Below are 17,862 nucleotides of genomic sequence, written 5' to 3'. Positions count from 1 at the left end.
CCAACTGGCCAGGGCCAAGTCAGACTTTCTTAATGAGAGGCAAGCTACAGGCAGAGGTGGGACTAGAACCCCTGTCTTTTGATTCTCGAGGCAGTATTTCCTAATTGTAGCTTATGAGCTGTGGAAGGAGAATCCTAAGTGCTGGGAAGTATCATAGCTCTGGCCAGTCCAGAATCCCAGCCCATGGCTGGGTTGCCTCCCATCCCAGCCCTTGACTCACTTGTCCCTTCTCTTCTCTCAGGGCATTGGCACCGATGAGAAGTGCCTCATTGAGATCTTGGCTTCCCGGACCAATGAGCAGATCCACCAGCTGGTGGCAGCATACAAAGATGGTGAGATGGGTGGGAGGGGCCATTCAGGATTTTTAGTTATGAAATGGGGGTGATTGCAGCAGTGGAGACCCCAAGAACCTATTTATCCACCTTCTTTCCTCCTTCCCTTTGATCTATTCATCTGTTCGTCTAGTAAGTCCTGTTCTGTGCTGGACGGTATGCTAGGTTCTCAGGATATGTAGTCTCTGCCTCCGAGAGCTTGTAGACTCATGAGATAATGGGAATATAGACAATGATCAGGTAAACACGAGAAGACATGTGGTTATGTTATAAAGGAAGCAAACGAGATAAGACTCAAACTTTAATTGTGGGAGACCTACCTCAGACAGGTGGTCAGGGAAGGCCCATCCTGGGAGGAAATGAGAAGGAGCCAGTAGTGTAAAGAGTGAGGAGAAGATCCTGGTAGGCAGAGGGGACAGCAAGTCCAAAGGCCCTGGAGCAGAAATGACCTGGGCCAGTGTGAGGCTGGAGCAGTGGAGGGCTGGGCACAGGCCCTCATAGGCCAACAGAAAGACATGTTTTATTCCAAGTCCAGTGGGAAGCAGGGGAGCCATGATCAGATTTGGGCTTTCAGACGGTCACCCTTGTTGCTGTGGGGAGGAGAGGGAGTGCGAGCAGAGCAGGGGGAATAGTCAGAGGCTGAGCTGCTGTCCAGCGAGTGATGCTGCTGCCCGGAGGAAGATGGCACAGGTTGGGAGAGAAATCAATTCCATCAAAGGGTGTCGTGGGTCAGTACAAGGCACTGTGAAAATATACCCTGGCTCTTGCCCTGGTTGTCATGGAGACTGGGTTTGGGATTTATAATCAATATCTGGTCATTTGGGGGCATCAGGGACCTTTCTCCCGGATCGCCGGGGTCTCCTGGAGATGGGACTAGAGCTTGTGTTCCAACCTTGCAGCCTACGAGCGAGACCTGGAGGCTGACATCATTGGCGACACCTCTGGCCACTTCCAGAAGATGCTCGTGGTCCTGCTCCAGGTTGGTCCACGTGGGGCCCTGCCCTGAGCTCCCCACCAGAGTACAGGCAGAGGGCTGTGGGCACCTCCCTGCCTTCACGGACAGGGTAGCCTGTGAGGCGGCTCCTGGGGTGGAAGTCCTCATGTACTGAGCACTCCCTCGCCCTCTGCCCATTTTATCCTTGAACTCGAGATGGGCTCCCTCTGGCTTACCTGGTGTAGAATTTGAGAGTCCAGGTGTCTGTTCTGTCACCCTGGTTTGCAGACAGGGGACCCACATTTCCCTTTGCTCGCACCCTCTGTCTGGTTCCCAGGGGTCGCCTCTCTTGTGACCTTCCTCTCTCCACACGCGCCCGCTCTCCTCTCGGCCACCCTCCGGCCACTGCTTCCCCAGCCGGGGCTGTGGCCTTCCTGGGGCTGCCTGCACTGCTTCCCCCCCCCCCCTCAAAGCAGCACAGAAGAGAGACCACACAGAGGCTGCAGACTGGGCTCCAGGGCTGCATCCAGCCGGCCAAGTTAGGACTTTTCTTTTTTTCGCACACAATGGGTTTCTTAAAAAACATTTTTAGTTCATTGCTAACATTGACAAGATTTTGTTAGAAAACCAGACTTCTGGATTTTTTAAATACAGTAATTAGAAATTTTGGCAACAGTAGACTTGCATTTTGCACGACCACAGGGGTCTGGAGAACACGTCTCACCTGTTGCATCTTTTACTTGTCTGGCCTCGTGGCCGTCTCTGTGACTGCGGGGCCTCTGGGAGCAGCAGGCAGAGACCCAGCTCCAGGGACCACACCTGAGGAAGCTCTGTATAAAAATTCAGTTACCGGCCCTGGCCGGTTGGCTCAGTGGTAGAGCGTCGGGTTCGAGTGCAGAAGTCCCGGGTTCGATTCCGGGCCAGGGCACACAGGAGAAGCGCCCATCTGCTTCTCCACCCCCCTTCTCCTTCCTCTCTGTCTCTCTCTTCTCCTCCCGCAGCGAGGCTCCATTGGAGCAAAGATGGCCCGGGCGCTGGGGATGGCTCCTTGGCCTCTGCCCCAGGCGCTAGAGTGGCTCTGGTCGTGACAGAGCGACGCCTGGGAGGGGCAGAGCATTGCCCCCTGGTGGGCGTGCCGGGTGGATCCCGGTCGGGCGCATGCGGGAGTCTGTCTGACTGTCTCTCCCCGTTTCCAGCTTCAGAAAAATACAAAAAAAAAAAAAAAAAAATTCAGTTACCTCACCTGACCAGGCGGCACAGTGGATAGGGTGTCCAACTGGGACACGAAGTTCGAGACCCCAAGGTCACCAGCTTGAGCGCGGGCTCATCTGGTTTGAGCAAGGTTCACCAGCTTGAGCCCAAGGTCGCTGGCTTGAGCAAGGGGTCACTCACTCTGCTGTAGCCCCCCGGTCAGGGCACATATGAGAAATCAATCGATGAACAACTAAGGAGCCGCATCGAAGAATTGATGTTTCTCATCTCTCTCCGTTCCTGTCTGTCTGTCCCTATCTGTCCCTCCTCTGACTCTCTCTGTCTCTGCCACAAAAAAAAAAAAAAAAAATTCAGTCACCTCTTTGTTTCTGTCCCTCCCTCCTCCCATTTTCTGTTCTCTTCCTGTCACTTTCATGCCAATCTACACCCTATATTAAACATCTGATGATTAAAAGAAACTTCAGGAATGGGAAGGGGTAACCTTTGCCCCCATTTTCTAGAATTTCTATCTTGAATTCTCTGTCATTTAGCTCCAAGGTTTCCAATATATTAAATTTTTTCTCCATAGATTTTTCCTCATCTAGCTGTATTACCTCTCTTTCTTTTGTATCCATGATATTCGATTTTCTCTTCCTTAATGGCATCTGAGGGTGGTTTTGTTGATAGTATTAATGAGATTTAATAAAGAATAAAAAGTTAAAAAAAAATAAAAAATCGAAGAGTTTTTTAAAAAAAAATTAATAATGAAATAAAGAAAAATAAAATAAAATAAAAATTTTAAAAAAAGGAAATTATTCCCCCCCTCCTTTTTTTCTCTCCTCTCCTCTCCCCTCTTTCTTGAGAAAATCTTGTGGTGAACTGTGAATTATAACAAACAATGCCTGTGATGGAGGGCCTGAATTGAGGAAAAGTAATAAAGGGGCAAAAAAAAGAAAGAAAAAGAAAAAGAAAGGGGGTATGGACCCACAAAAAGCAAATAAGGAAAAAATTTGGGTCAAGAATAAAATGAGCCCTGGCCGGTTGGCTCAGCGGTAGAGCGTCAGCCTGGCGTGCAGGGGACCCGGGTTCGATTCCCGGCCAGGGCACATAGGAGAAGCGCCCATTTGCTTCTCCACCCCCACCCCCTCCTTCCTCTCTGTCTCTCTCTTCCCCTCCCGCAGCCAAGGCTCCGTTGGAGCAAGGATGGCCCGGGCGCTGGGGATGGCTCCTTGGCCTCTGCCCCAGGCGCTGGAGTGGCTCTGGTCGCGGCAGAGTGACGCCCCGGAGGGGCAGAGCATCGCCCCCTGGTGGGCAGAGCGTCGCCCCTGGTGGGCGTGCCGGGTGGATCCCGGTCGGGCGCATGCGGGAGTCTGTCTGACTGTCTCTCCCCGTTTCCAGCTTCAGAAAAATACAAAGAAAAAAAAAAAAAGAATAAAATGATTTGCTTTTAGGTGTTGGTTGTCTAAGAGTTATGATGAGAGGAATAAGAGGAAAACAGAAAAATGGGGGGACAAATTAAAAAATTACTATTGTATTTAGTGGAACAAGAACTAGATAAAATGGAGAGCCAGGGATGGGAGCACTGCTAGTGAGTTAAAAAGGTGAAGTAAAAACCCCCCAAAATGCCACAAACTTAAGTTTGAGTCCCAGATAAGATAATTTGTTTGTAATGAGAGGTTTGAATGAGAGGAGATGTAAAGGAGAAAGGAAGAAACTAATATAGAGGGAGAAAGGAAAGAGAGAGAGAGAAAAAAAGAGGGAACCACTAAAAGAAGAAAAAAGAAAGGAGAGAGAGAGAGAGAGAGTTAAGAGTTTTGGAGTGCAACCCTCATAGAGAGAAAGGAAGAGGAGAGAAAAGATAATGGGAGATGTAACACTTATGGGTAGTGTAGTTCAAGGAGAGGAGAGAGTAAGACCAGCAGAGAGTTAATCAGCCAAATTGGAGGAGGAAAAAAAGTATCAAGAATGAAGATAAGAGAAACAGACGAACAAATATAATAAAATGGGATAGGTTATAAAGTCTGCAGATTATTCTTGATTTTGAGAGGTTATCTTCTTGCTTTTTCTTTTCTCTCCCTCTTCCTGGTCGGTGACTCTGTACCCCGGGTTCTGCCCCTTTGGCACGCTCAGGTAGAGGTTTGCAGTTGATAAGTCTCTATGGCAATGTCATGTATTGTGCTTTAGTCTCGTTGGCAGTCGAGGCTCATTAGCATTTATAGGCTCCAGTGAGAGAGTCCATGTTCCTGGAGCCTTTCTCCTGGTCTTTCCTTCCTCAATTAGTAGCCTGATAATCCAGCTATGGGGTTGCTGCTGCCTCTGCCTGGATAGTAAGAGGCTCAAAGAGCTCTTTGCCCCCATTTTCAAACGGCGTGTTCTAGAGAGGTCATGTCTCTTAGAGTCCAGGATGTTGCTTTCTCAACAACTGATGCCATCTGGGTGATGACAGGGCACAAACTCGAGTATAAGCCTGCAGCTTAATCCAGAGAGAGCAGTGGGGTTGAGGTTCTGAAATGCACAAGCTGGTGGAAGAGGAAATAAGCACAGGCTTGACCTCTGCCCACATAACCGATGAGCATAGTAGACTGTCCTTTGTCCCCTGCAAGTGTCCTCCTCTGTCAGATGGGGCAGAGGGCCTGGGAGGAGTAATGAATACCAGTTGCATTTTGTGCCTTCATAGCTTGGGAGCTTAGATCTGAGGTTCTGTTCTCAGATCGTAATTGGTGAATTATTGGGGTTAAGGTATGGGAGCCCATACTAGAATGCACACGTGTATGCTTTTGTGATATTGTTGGTGGCATTATGGGCCATAGCAGTACTTGTGGCAGGGACCCTGTCCTCAGAGATGTTCTGGGATGGGGACACCTGGAAAGACATTGGTCCCGGCTCCAAGGATGAATGGAAAAGCCAGTGGGAAGGACTGTGATTCCCCACAAAATAGATGTTGCGGTCTTGATTCAGCGGCTGCTATGAGTCACTGCTCCGGGACACTGAAGGGCCACCACGGTTTTCCCAGTGTTCCCTATCGCCACCACTGGCATCCGGGCCTTCTCCGGCTCGGGTATTTGAACCACATGTCCCTTGTCTCTCTGCCCAGGGAACCAGGGAGGAGGATGATGTAGTGAGCGAGGACTTGGTGCAGCAGGATGTCCAGGTAAACACTCCCCGAGACACAGCCAGGGAGCCCTGAGGGAGGGGGAAGTTTGGGGACCCAGGGGAGCCCTGGAGGCAAAGTCATTTGCATTAAATACCAATAATGACTGAGTCACAGTCATCCTTTATATTGTGCTTTCTTAAAGAAAGGGCTTCTTTGATCTTTCAAAGGTATACAACAGGTATAAAATTGGTAATATGTATTTTGGGAGTTTTCATCATTTTTCAGTGATTTAGTTAATTGATACTTGTTGAACACCTACTGCATGTCCGCCACTCTGCCCAGCACTGGGGAATGAATTGCTAATGAACAGAGACAGTACTGGGCAAGACAGGCTTATATTAATCACATGAACAACACCTCCCTGGATATATACTGTACATTCCAGGTGTTTTGAGCTCCACTGTGTGCCAGTAACACTGCAGGGGCAAGTGTACAAAATACTAAAACACATTCCCTGTCCTGGAGGAGTCCGTGTCATAGTGGAGAGACAGGCATACAAAGAAATCATTGTAATACATAGTAGATCAAAGTAAGAGTTTTCCCAGAAAAAAGGGGGCAAAAGGTATGTGGTATATGCAAAGGTCCTGAGGCTACCAGTTACTGGTACGTTCAGAGATTCACCATCAGTTCTGAGTGGCTTGGCCAGTGCATCCTGTCTGCTGAGGTTTCCTCTTTCATCAAGCCCACCCTCTTCCCCTGCAGGACCTGTACGAGGCAGGGGAACTGAAATGGGGAACAGATGAGGCCCAGTTTATTTACATTTTGGGAAACCGCAGCAAGCAGCACCTTCGGTTGGGTAAGCTCCAGGAAAGATTACAGCTGCCCCCTTGGGGTTGTGCCCAAGAATTTTGTTCTGTTGTCCTTTCCTGCTAATAGATCATGGTAGCTACTTCATCAGCAACCCAAACACTAGTGCTGGTTTTATTAGACAGTGGTCTGGGTGGTCCTTCAGCTGGTGATGGGCGCAACCTCTCTGCTGCCTCCCAAAGTACTAGCCCTGCCTTCGTGTTGGCATTCCCATCCTGGCCACTGTGCCCTCCTCCTGACGCCCCTGTTTAGTCTCGGTGCCATGAGGACATTCTTAACATCCCTGATTCTCTGTCTCACTCAGTGTTTGATGAGTATCTGAAGACCACGGGGAAGCCCATCGAAGCCAGCATCCGAGGGGAGCTCTCCGGGGACTTCGAGAAGCTGATGCTGGCTGTGGGTATGTCCTAAGGTTGCATTCTGGGGCTCTGGGGGAGTGGGGTTCTGGCCCAGGAACGAGGGGCGGCTGAGAATGAAAAGGGGGAATTCTGTGGTGTGGAGATGGAAAGGTGAGAAGCAGACAGTCAGTGAGGTCCAAGGGTTTGGCCAGAGCGCATGGCTGAGGCCAGGGAGGCAGGCAGTCGAGCCTCGGGCACTGACATCCTCCTGCCCATTCCTCAGCGTGTGTGGCAGGATGAGGGAAGAGCACCGGCCAGCACTCGGGAAGTAATGGCCAGGACAGCGGGTTTTGTGGGGCATGCACTGAACCAGGCGCTGGGCTGAGGCTTTTACCTTTATTTATTTATTTTTTTACTGTTCTTTATTTTTTTATTTTTTTATTTTTTTTAGAGAGGAGAGGGAGAGACAGAGAGAGAGAGAGAGAGAGAGAGAGAGGATAGGAGAGAGAGAGAGAGAGAGAGAGGATAGACAGAGAGAAGGGGGGAGGAGCTGGAAGCATCAACTCCAAAGCAGACCCAGGAGTGGGCACCGTCATTATCTCCATATCACGGATAGGAAAGCCACGTCTCACTGAGGCTGCGTCACTTGCCAAGAGGTCATTTTATAATGACTTGGAGGTACTCTGGGTGTTGACAGATGACATGTGGTGACTAGTCAATGGTAGAGTCAAGGTTCAAGCCTAGGGCTTCTCCCAAATGTGCTGTCAACTTAGAGCAAGTCTCTTATCCTTGCTGGGCCTCGGTTTCTTCATCTGATAAATGGGGGCAGGAAGGCAGATGCCTGACCCAGAGGCCCTTGCCATGCAGACATTCCAAGAGCCAGCCTATCCGCACCTGGGTTGTAGGAGGTGTGTTTCTTGGAGAGGGCTGCGACTGAGGCTGCATCTTCCGACCCGCAGCTGTCACTTGCCAGCCCTATTTCCAGTTGTCACGTTCTTGCAGCTCCGCCCACAGGCTCCGGTGGTCAGCATCTTTCTGGCTTTAGCTGAATCTAAAGAAACAGTTTTCCCAGCTCCAGCCAGATGCTGCTACCCACCCGTTCCCTGGGAACCCCAAAGGACTAGAGACTTGAGACAGAAGGGGGTCTTTGTAATGTATGACCCACATCACCACAGGCCCATTTCCTGATTTCTTTATCCGGGGTTTGCCATAAAAGCAGGCAGGCCTGGCACGCTCTGGGGCTGCAGGTTGTCAGGAGCCAGGGTTCTTCCTGGGTTTGAATTTGGTGCCCCCCCCTCAGGAATGGAAATGGAGTAGGGGTCAGGTCACCCCCTCGTCCCTCTGAGGCCAGCAGAATAACTCCCTCTTCCTTCTCCTCAGTGAAGTGTGTCCGGAGCACCTCTGAGTATTTTGCTGAAAGGCTCTTCAAGGCCATGAAGGTGCGTGATGGGTTTGATGTGAATGAGGCTGGGGGAGGGGTAGTCTCTGCCCACCCTGCCAGGACTATTGAGATGCTTGGGCAAGTCCTTACGGTCCACTGGCCCAAGGGAGCCTTCAAGGCCGGGCCACAGGGCCTAGTGCGGGCACTTTCCCAGGCGAGCTCCAGAGCCTCGGGTGCTGCCCGATCACACACCTTTCCACCCGGCCCCTGCCCTGACCTTGTGACTGATCAACAGGCACAGTGACGGCCTGCACCCCAGCCAGCCAGCCAGATGGGTTGGAAGGCCACACTTTTAAAAAAATATGAATTAATGAGAATGTTTACATAGAAAGTACTTCAGCATTGTCTGTTTAGAGCAGCGGTTCTCAACCTGTGGGTCGCGACCCCGGGGTGGGGGGGGTCGAATGACCAAAACACAGGGGTCGCCTAAAGCCCTGTGTTTTAGGCGACCCCTGTGTTTTGGTCGTTCAACCCCCCCCTCCCGGGGTCGCAACCCACAGGTTGAGAACCGCTGGTTTAGAGTCATGATGCTCGTTTGTGACCCAGCGAGGTTGCTCAGGGTGTACTGCCAGCACTGCTTCCAGTGTTTTATACACACAACACACAGAAACCGGTGATACTCCCGTAGCATGCAGGGTAGATGAACACAGGCATTTGTTGCCAGAGGCCATAAGCCCAAGGCCCCTGCACAGCCATCCTGCAAGGGCAGTGGATGGTAGCCTACCCCGTGTCTTCAGTGCCAGAGTCAAGCGGGCAGCTCGGCCTGGAGAGAGTGACCCTGTGTGCATGTGTTCATAATGGCCATCTCCGTATTAGGAAAACACTAGAAACAGCCCCGTGCCCATCAGGAGTAGCAGAAAAAAAATACTAGTGGCATAGTTACAAAGATCCAAAATGTGCAAACCTAAACAATATGTTGCCTAGAGTTATAAAGTTAGGTAAAATTATAAGGAAAGTCAAGGATGGGAATGCTGTCAGGGGGCGGATGGAGGTAAAAGCAGAAGGAGACATGGGGGAAATGGCCATGTTCTGCGTCTTTTGTTCCTGATCGTCATGTTTTATTGGGATAATTGTTCTTTTTAACTAAGCTGGGGGCTGTCAGTACTCTCGCCTCCCCTCAGTTCCCCGCCGCCTAAACCCACTTGTTTTCCAGGGCCTGGGGACTCGGGACAACACCCTGATCCGCATCATGGTCTCCCGTAGTGAGCTGGACATGCTTGACATTCGGGAGATATTCCGGACCAAGTATGAGAAGTCCCTTTACAGCATGATCAAGGTGAGTGGAGTTGATGGGTTCCGCAGAGGGGCAGAGGGCTTTCTGCTGAACCTGAGGGCTTGGGAATGAATGACTGTCCTAGACTGCTGGAGTTCCCAGGGAATTCTGGGAGCCCCTGCCTTGCAGCGCATTCAAGGAATTTAACACATTGTTGATCGGCAATTTAACGCAGAAGTTATCTCATGTCACTGGCTATTTTTTCGTAATTGAGTATGAAAGTGAAATAATCTAAATAAACTTCAATATACTTTATTTATACATAATGAGTTTAAATGAAACTTTGTACATATCTGCTACATACTATATTTTATACATATTGTATATTTTAGTAAATTTTTTTGGTGTGGTATACTGTATAACAATCACCTACGTGTAATGGTACGCAACATGTTTTGCAAAGGTACCTGGTTTCGCTGCTCTTTCCTTTTGAAACACACACTACACGTTCTAGTTGGATTGAACACAATGAAGAAAGATTTTACAATATCCTTGATATGTAGGTTCAAACTGTGAGCCGTTGGAACAGGCATGGCCAACAGTTTTTGCCCCTAGGCCAGATTAGAAAGAAAACTTATTTCACGGGCCAGATGAAATATTAAAATTAAGAAATGTTAAATGTAAGAACGATTCATTTAAGTAAACAATTCTATTATGTAATTTGTTTATAAATAAATGTGAGTGAAAAAAATTTTAATATACAAGATTATTTGCCTAAAAATATATTTTGATAAAAATATAATCACATACCGTATAAATATCCAAACTGTATCGCAATCAATCAAAACAATATTTAATTAATAGAATGAGCTTGAAGGGGTTATATCGCAAATAAAACAATTATTTCGTTTTACAAACAGCCTGAACACGTTTTCAGTTATCAACTGCAGCTGTTGTATATGCTACAATGCACACTTTTTTTTTTTTTGTATTTTTCTGAAGTTGGAAATGGGGAGGCAGTCAGACAGACTCCCACATGCACCCGACCGGGATCCACCCAGCATGCCCACCAGGGGGCATCGCTCTGCCACAATCAGAGCCATTCTGGCACCTGAGGCAGAGGCCACAGAGCCATCCTCAGCGCCCGGGCAAACTTTGCTCCAATGGAGCCTTGGCTGTGGGAGGGGAAGAGAGAGACAGAAAGGAAGGAGAGGGGGAGGGGTGGGGAAGCAGATGGGCGCTTCTCCTGTGTGCCCTGGCCAGGAATCGAACCCGGGACCCCTGCACGCCAGGCCGATGCTCTACCACTGAGCCAACTGGCCAGGGCCTGAGTAGCTGAGATTTTAAAGTAGCGGAGAGTATTAAAAGTTTAATCGCGGGCCACATAAACTCATTACGCGGGCCGTATGTTGGCCATGACTGGGTTAGAAGATAGTCCAAGTTTAGACGGCTGGACACTGTGATTGTTTTTGTTTACTGTACCTTTGATTTTTGCGGTCTCACATCTGGAGGAGTGGGAAGAAAAGGAGTCCACGTGAGAATATAGAAGGGTGTGCTATTTTTCGAACTTCGACTCTCAGGGCGAGGAGTCACAAATACAACAGTTCTATATTACCCCGAGTTTCAAAAACTGAAATAGCTAATGCAAGTGCAAACACGAGTTAACTCGTGAGCGGTCAACATTAAGACTGTTGAACAGAGAAGCAAGCGTCTGTCGGGGCTTGTGAGAGGTGAGGGGCGTGAGGCCCCTGTTTAGAGGAAGGCAGGGCTGGGTCCTGAAGGGCGTGCACACTGAGTCTAGGATGAGGACCCCATCCCCAGGGCATGAGACTTGGTCAAGAGACTAATGTACGTTGGGTTTTATCTCCTTTTTTGGAGTGTGTTGGATAAAGCTTTCTGAGTTCACATTATGTTCCTCAATGTGTATTTCTGAAGAATTTTATAGTCATTATGTGCAAAAAGTTCCCATGGAAAAATGTTTGGGAAAAAACTAGAATAAGCATGGAGAAGCCAGTTTCTTTATCTCAGAACTTCTCACGGCTTTTTAATATAGTAAATCTGTTATAAAGCTCCAAGAGTGATATAGAATATGCCACATCTATCAACTGTACATTTGTGGGGGTTTTATTTTTTGCCTTTCCCAATGTTTTTGTTCATGAAGCCCTATTTACACGGACCATTTTCACTTGGGAGGGTGGGACTGGGATTATCCGGTGGCAGTGGTCGGATCCCTGGCTCAGCAGAGCAGTGAGCCTCTCCTTAATTTCACATTCTATGAAATCATAATCAGGAGCTTGGAATTGTCCATTGGAAGTGTTTACACCACAGTAATTGGCAAAATGCTACAAATCCGCTTTCTTTCTTTTTTTTCCCTAGAGAGCCAGTTGTTAAATACTTATCAGCACACCACTGTTGGGTGGTCTCGGCCACCTCCAGACAGGAGGAAGGTCAGGGCTGCTATGAATAAATGGTTCCTCTATTTGGGGCACTCTGGAACTTTCCCCTTGTCTGAGAGGACCTCAGGGTTGGGTGAGAGGTAACCTTTCTTTCCCTCTCCCCAGAATGACACCTCTGGCGAATACAAGAAGGCTCTGCTGAAACTGTGTGGGGGAGACGATGAGTAAGTCGGCCCCGAGGGAGTGGCAGTGGGGGTTGGCAGATCAGGACTGCCCTGGCCCTCATCCTAAAGGATGCATTGGATGAGCCTGTGGATTCCTCAGAGTCAGGAGGGCCACGCACGTGAAAGTCTGAGCGTCTGTGTGTATGGACATGAATGTGGTCTCTTGCACATGGAGGTGTCTGCTCTTGTGAACTTGGAAAGTCAGTCTGGGGGTGTGGATGAGGAAGAGAATCTGAGGGGCCAGGCTCTGCTACCTCATAGCTGCTTCTCAGTTTCATCATCTGTTAAATGGCAAAGATACAGCCGTCTGCTCTCCCTGCTCATTTATCCAGCATATTTGTACAGCACCTCGGGGGAAGCCCCTGGGGACGCCTGCCGTCTAGGAAGGCGTACAGACCAGGGTGTGTATGGGGCAGTCCTGCAGCACGTCCAGGTGCAGACAACAGGGAAGCTCCTGACGATAAGGAAGCTGAGATCAAAGGAGGAAGGAGGGGAGGGGGCGCTGAAGACCGGGTCTGGGGGGAGAGTGTTTGGGATGGAGGAAAGGCCCTGAGACTGGAGGGCACAGCCTGGTTCTTTTTTATAACTGAGGTTGCACTTTTGTAGAGCGCTGGGAGCAAAGATGAGGCCAAGAAGGGAGCAGGGCCTGGGGGTCTCTCCCTGGTAGTGGGAGCCATTGAAGAGATGAAATTGGAGCACAACTGACCAGACTTGTGTGTGAGGAAGGGAACTGTAGGCCCTTCTGGGGCTTCTGAGAATCTGGTTAAATGAGGGCTATGAGAAACCCGTTACCCTTTTGGTAAGTGCCCAGGGGCTGACTCAGTTCAGCAGACACTTAGACCAGATACGCTCAGGTGCTTTGCAGGAGGAGCTGTAGAGATGATGTGGCCGTGGCTGGTCACAGACTTGTTTGAGACAGGAGACTTGAGTAGGAATCACTCAGATTACAAGGAAGAAAGGGAGGTGGAAGGATTGGAGAGATGCTGTCCTGCTTGGGAGCCAGGGACAGGAAAACTGTAGGGCAGAGCCAGCATTGCAGGGCTCAGAAGTGCAGGGAGGGCTCTGGTGAATGGATGAGGCTTAGGCTGGAGGGAAAGTAGATGGAGTTGCTTAAAGTGTGTGCGCGTGCGTGACAGATGTGTGCTGTGTGTTGTATGTGTGGAGTGTTGCCTACGATGACATTCCCTCCTGTCCTCCCCCCAACCCCCTCCATTCCAGTGCTGCTGGCCAGTTCTTCCCGGAGGCAGCGCAGGTGGCCTATCAGATGTGGGAGCTTAGTGCAGTGGCCCGAGTAGAGGTTAGACCCTCCCCACCTCCTGCTTGACCTCTTGACCACGAGCTTCCACTCTTCTGCGTGCACCTTTCTGCTGTCCTGGTTAGCACCCAGCTGCCCCCTGGTGGCCAACCTGAGACATTGTTTCTAACATCTGAAGCTTCCTTTTCTCCTTGGACTGATGATGAATTGGGGGTGGGCACCCTGGTGGAGCATCTGCTTCCTGAATTTACTTCTAACCCGCTGGGATGTGTTCTAACCCACTAACTACTAACCTGGCTGGTTCCACAGAGGGGCCTATCCCATCCTGGGTCCAACAGTTGGGCTTGGAGGCATGAAAGCTAAGAACAGATGGGCACCCAGGGTACGCTGGTGGATTCAGGGTTGTCCTGATCAGACTCAGACTCAGACTCCACAAAGGCTGAGAACGAAAGGTCTCACAGACGTGCGTGGAGCACACCGTGTCAGGGATGGCTGGCACTTGGTCCACACAGAAGTATTTGGAACCTTGGCTACTCGCTTGCCGTCCCTCCTTAGGCATGTCCCCACTTCTCCTGAGTCCCTGTCTCCATCCTTAAGAGGAGGGTGTTAGACGTGGCGGTCTCAGTGCCTTTGAAGGGCTCTTGAGCTCTGATGTTCTAGGGCAGCGTTTCCCAAATTACAAGGCAAGAACAGTCATTACACGGGATCCTACGCTATATGACATTAATTTAGTTTGGGGAAGGAGCACTTCCGTGGCATTAAATAACGCTGAACTTCACATGGTGAGGAGGCTGCTCCTTTTCAATTTCTTCAGTCTTCCTGCTGACGTCAAAGAGCGTCTCGGTTTGGTGCCACATCTCTGCCCCACTTGCTGATTGTCCTTTTCCACAGAGAGAGAGAGAGGGGAGTGAGAGAGCCAGGGGCAAGTGCAGAGGTTTTGCTCTGGGCAAGGACGGCATCTAGCTTTGATGTCGCTGTCGCGTATCTGACCACCTGGTTTTTTGTTTGTATCACTATATTCATTTTCATGGGTTATTCTTTTCTGTTTATGGAACATGATGCCAACTTCCTATTTGTGATAGTGATCTAAAATTATTTCATTCATTCATTCCTTAAGTGAATATTTTTTTGAGCGCTTACTCTGTCAGGTACTGTTGAAGGATAAGTCAAAGAACAAGATGGATAAAAGCCTTGCCCTTGAAGAATTCTTAAAAGTATTTCAAAATGGATGCATTTAAATAAGGCCAAAAAGAGGTTGGTTGAATTAAGTAAGAATATTAAGAAATAGCATAAGGTGCATACAAATATGGAAAACATAGTGAAGGTCATTCCGGAGTGACTAAAATTTGGAGACTCTTGCCTGGCCTGTCGTGACACAGTGGATAAAGCGTCAACCTGGAACGCTGAGGTCACTGGTTCGAAACCCTGGGCTTCCCTGGTCAAGGCACATATGGGAGTTGATGCTTCCTGCTCCTCCCCCACTTCTCTCTCTGCTCTCTCTCTAAAATGAATAAATAAAATCTTTTTAAAAAATAAAATAAAATTTGTATCCCAGAACATTGCTGTTGCCTTTTTAGGGAGAGTGGCTCTTTAAGAGATGGGATGGCCTTGGGGACTGGACACGAATAGGACACGAATCGGAGGGACTGGGGAGGCCCCGCTGGAGCTAGGACAGGGCGGACTCGGGGACAGGAGTAGCCACTTTTCCCTCGCCCAGCAGTTGCCCTGGGTCTGTCTCTCCCTCTCTCAGCTCTAGGGCAAGGGCCTGTCTGCTATGCCTTCACCCCGCCTCTCCCCCCCAAGCTGCTTGGTTTGGGCTCATGGGGACAGACTCCCCTCCCTCGCATGCTCCTCTCCTGGCCCGGCCCCCCGGGGGCCTGCACACACCTGCTGAGTCCGCTTCTGCTTCTTGCAGCTGAACGGAACTGTGCGGCCAGCCAACGACTTCAACCCTGACGCAGATGCCAAAGCGCTAAGGAAAGCAATGAAGGGACTTGGTAAGGGGACCGAGAGGGGCAGGGCAGCCCTGGGGTTTGGCAGGGGTTGGACAGGGGCAAGAGCAGGGACTCCAATCAAACTGGGTTCCCTGAGTCTCTACCCCCCCCCCAGTAGGCTCCTGGCTCCTGAATGTAGGGAGGGGGGGAGGGAGAGGGTTTGTGAGGGACGTGGCACAGTCCCTTCCCAGAGACCAAGGTGTCCCCAGCCCCTCAGGAGTAATATGCTAGTGCAGAAGAGAGGGTTGGGTCAGGAGGCCGGGGGTCTTGCCCTGCCACCGACTCACTGTGTGCCTTTGGGCAAACATTTCACCTGTCTGAATCTCAGTTCCCCATGTATAAAATAAGAGAGGTGGGCCATGTAATCCAAGAGTGCCAGTTTTCAGATGGGAACACCCCGTGGTGGCCACCCCATTCTAGGTCTCCGTTTGTCCAGGGGGGGAGAACTGCCTTGTGGGTGGATGGAGGGCCTGTCCTCAGAAAGGCGACAGGTGACAGAGCATCTAGGGTTGGGCTCCCACTGCCCTCTCTCCACCCCTCTGACGCAGAGCACTGCCCTGTGCCTCGTTTCATGTGTCCTTGAGAATGATAGTATCTGCTGAGCATATCTAGGACCCTAAGGTGACAGGCGTGAAGATGCTTTTGAGAGGTAGAGTCCCATGCCAGGTCTGAGGGTCACGGCGTTACTCTGAGAGGCAGGAAGTGGAATCCTGATGTCTTTCGCAGTCAACCTGCTGTGGTTAGAGGGACTTGGGGTCCAGCTTTCAGGGAACTGAAGAGAAAGGACATAGGGTCCCCAATGGGACTCTGATCATATTACAGGTATGGAAATTGAGTCCCAGAAAGGGGATGGGATGCTCTCAGCCATTGCCAGAGCGAGGACTAAGACTCAGCACCCCTGACTCTCACCCCAGAGCCTGCTGCCCCGGTGACACACGGAAGGCAATGCAGGGACACATCCAGGGGAAGTTAGTGGCTTGGGCCAGAGGCGGGGCTCCTGCCGGAGCTCCGGAGCACGTGGCTGCCTAGCCAGCCTTCCACCCTGTTGAGGACTGGCGGGGCCCGTCAGTGGGGTCTTGAGGGAAGCTGGGCCACAGGCCTGCCTCTGAGCCATGTGGCTCTGGTGACTCAGGAACTGACGAGGACACCATCATCGACATCGTCACGCACCGCAGCAACGACCAGCGGCAGCAGATCCGGCAGACCTTCAAGTCTCACTTCGGCCGGGTAAGGGACGCAGCCTGCACCCTGGGCCCTGCATCCCCGCTCCTCTAAAGGAGCCTGGCCTGCCACAGCCAGTAGGACCCCACGCGGTTGCGTGTTCTGGGAGCATCTCCATCATTGGGCATGGGCTGCCTGCGGACACTTTCTCTGCATTGCCCCAGTTCTTGTGATGAGCAGCACATGTGAATGGCTCCGAGTGGCTGGAGGCCCGGCCTGGGGCGGGATCAGGGATGCGGGTTGTTTTCATGCAGTGCTGTGGGCATCCCAGCTCCCTCTGCATGGAGAGGCTTCAAGGCCCCGAGGGGCTGAGTGGCACCTGTTTGGCTGGCGAGGCTCCCCCGGCACTGAAATAGCCCTGCCCCCTTTCCTTCTCTGTCCGCAGCCTCCAAGGAGGGCAGGTCTTCCTCCTGCTTGTTTCTTTCCCGCCCTCTTTGGCTTCCTCTCAACAGTAAACCCAGTGTCAGCAAAGACAGGCACTGGCTCCCACGGTCCCTTGCATCCACCTGGAGCTTCTAGTTGCTCACTCCATTTATCCTCCCTGACCTGGGTCATGTGTGGGCGAGTGATGGTGTTGGCGTGACCTTGGCTCTGCCCTTTGCAGGACTTGATGGCTGACCTCAAGTCTGAGCTCTCTGGAGATCTGGCAAGGCTGATTCTGGGGCTGATGATGACACCGGACCATTACGATGCCAAGCAGTTAAAGAAGGCCATGGAGGTATGGTGTGGGCACCAGAAACGGGGTTCAGTCCGTGCAGATGCTGGGGGGCCCCAAGTGCTCCTCAAAGCCGAGGGAAGATGAGGTCTCACGATTTATTAGCAGGCTGCTAATTGCTCAGCCTTATTTAAATACTTTGTCTCAGTTTCCCTCATGCCACTTGCCAAGGAATTTTTCTAACTTCTGCCTCAGAGTCACTAGGGCTTTGACCTCTGAACAATTTAGAGGAGAACAGATATTCCCTGGGCAAAGCAAGTTGAGATTATTGCCCTTTTACAATTAGTAGACAAGGAAGTGAGTGACTTACCAACACAGTATTAGGAGGAGGGACAGGGCTGGACCCTGGGTCTCAGAACACCCTGAGGATCGAGCTGTCCTCCCCACATGCCGACTTGTAATGAAGAGGCTCTGAAAGACCTCAGTCAGCCCCAGCCTCTGCAGGGCGGAGAACCCAGGGACCGGCTGACCCCTGCAGGGTGACTTCCCAGGACAGAGAATAGGACTTCCCTGGTCCTATAGTCAGAGCCCCAGCAGCCTACACAGTGACTAGCTCATGACAGGTGGTTAACAGATACTTGAGTCCACCAGTCAATTTGCGAATCAGTCTCATCTGCTGCCCTCAAAGTGGGGGCCTTTGAGTGTCG

At 50.7% G+C, this 17,862-nt stretch overlaps 1 protein-coding gene across 2 annotated transcripts in view; it reads left to right on the top strand.

Moving 5' to 3' along the window:
• Positions 1-17,862, top strand: part of ANXA6 (annexin A6) — a 57,921-nt gene that overhangs the window by 19,691 nt on the left and 20,368 nt on the right. For both annotated transcript variants that reach the window (XM_066341413.1, XM_066341412.1), the window contains exons 6-17: positions 242-332; positions 1,232-1,311; positions 5,552-5,608; positions 6,314-6,407; positions 6,723-6,818; positions 8,137-8,195; positions 9,351-9,473; positions 11,972-12,030; positions 13,249-13,327; positions 15,201-15,282; positions 16,412-16,506; positions 17,105-17,218. In XM_066341413.1, the coding sequence (XP_066197510.1) occupies positions 242-332; positions 1,232-1,311; positions 5,552-5,608; positions 6,314-6,407; positions 6,723-6,818; positions 8,137-8,195; positions 9,351-9,473; positions 11,972-12,030; positions 13,249-13,327; positions 15,201-15,282; positions 16,412-16,506; positions 17,105-17,218 (1,029 nt within the window). The remainder of the gene's footprint in view (positions 1-241; positions 333-1,231; positions 1,312-5,551; positions 5,609-6,313; positions 6,408-6,722; positions 6,819-8,136; positions 8,196-9,350; positions 9,474-11,971; positions 12,031-13,248; positions 13,328-15,200; positions 15,283-16,411; positions 16,507-17,104; positions 17,219-17,862) is intronic.

The sequence above is a fragment of the Saccopteryx leptura genome, chromosome 6 (genome assembly GCF_036850995.1).
Source record: "Saccopteryx leptura isolate mSacLep1 chromosome 6, mSacLep1_pri_phased_curated, whole genome shotgun sequence".
Lineage (NCBI taxonomy): Eukaryota > Metazoa > Chordata > Mammalia > Chiroptera > Emballonuridae > Saccopteryx > Saccopteryx leptura.
This window is presented reverse-complemented; position numbering and strand designations above follow the sequence as displayed.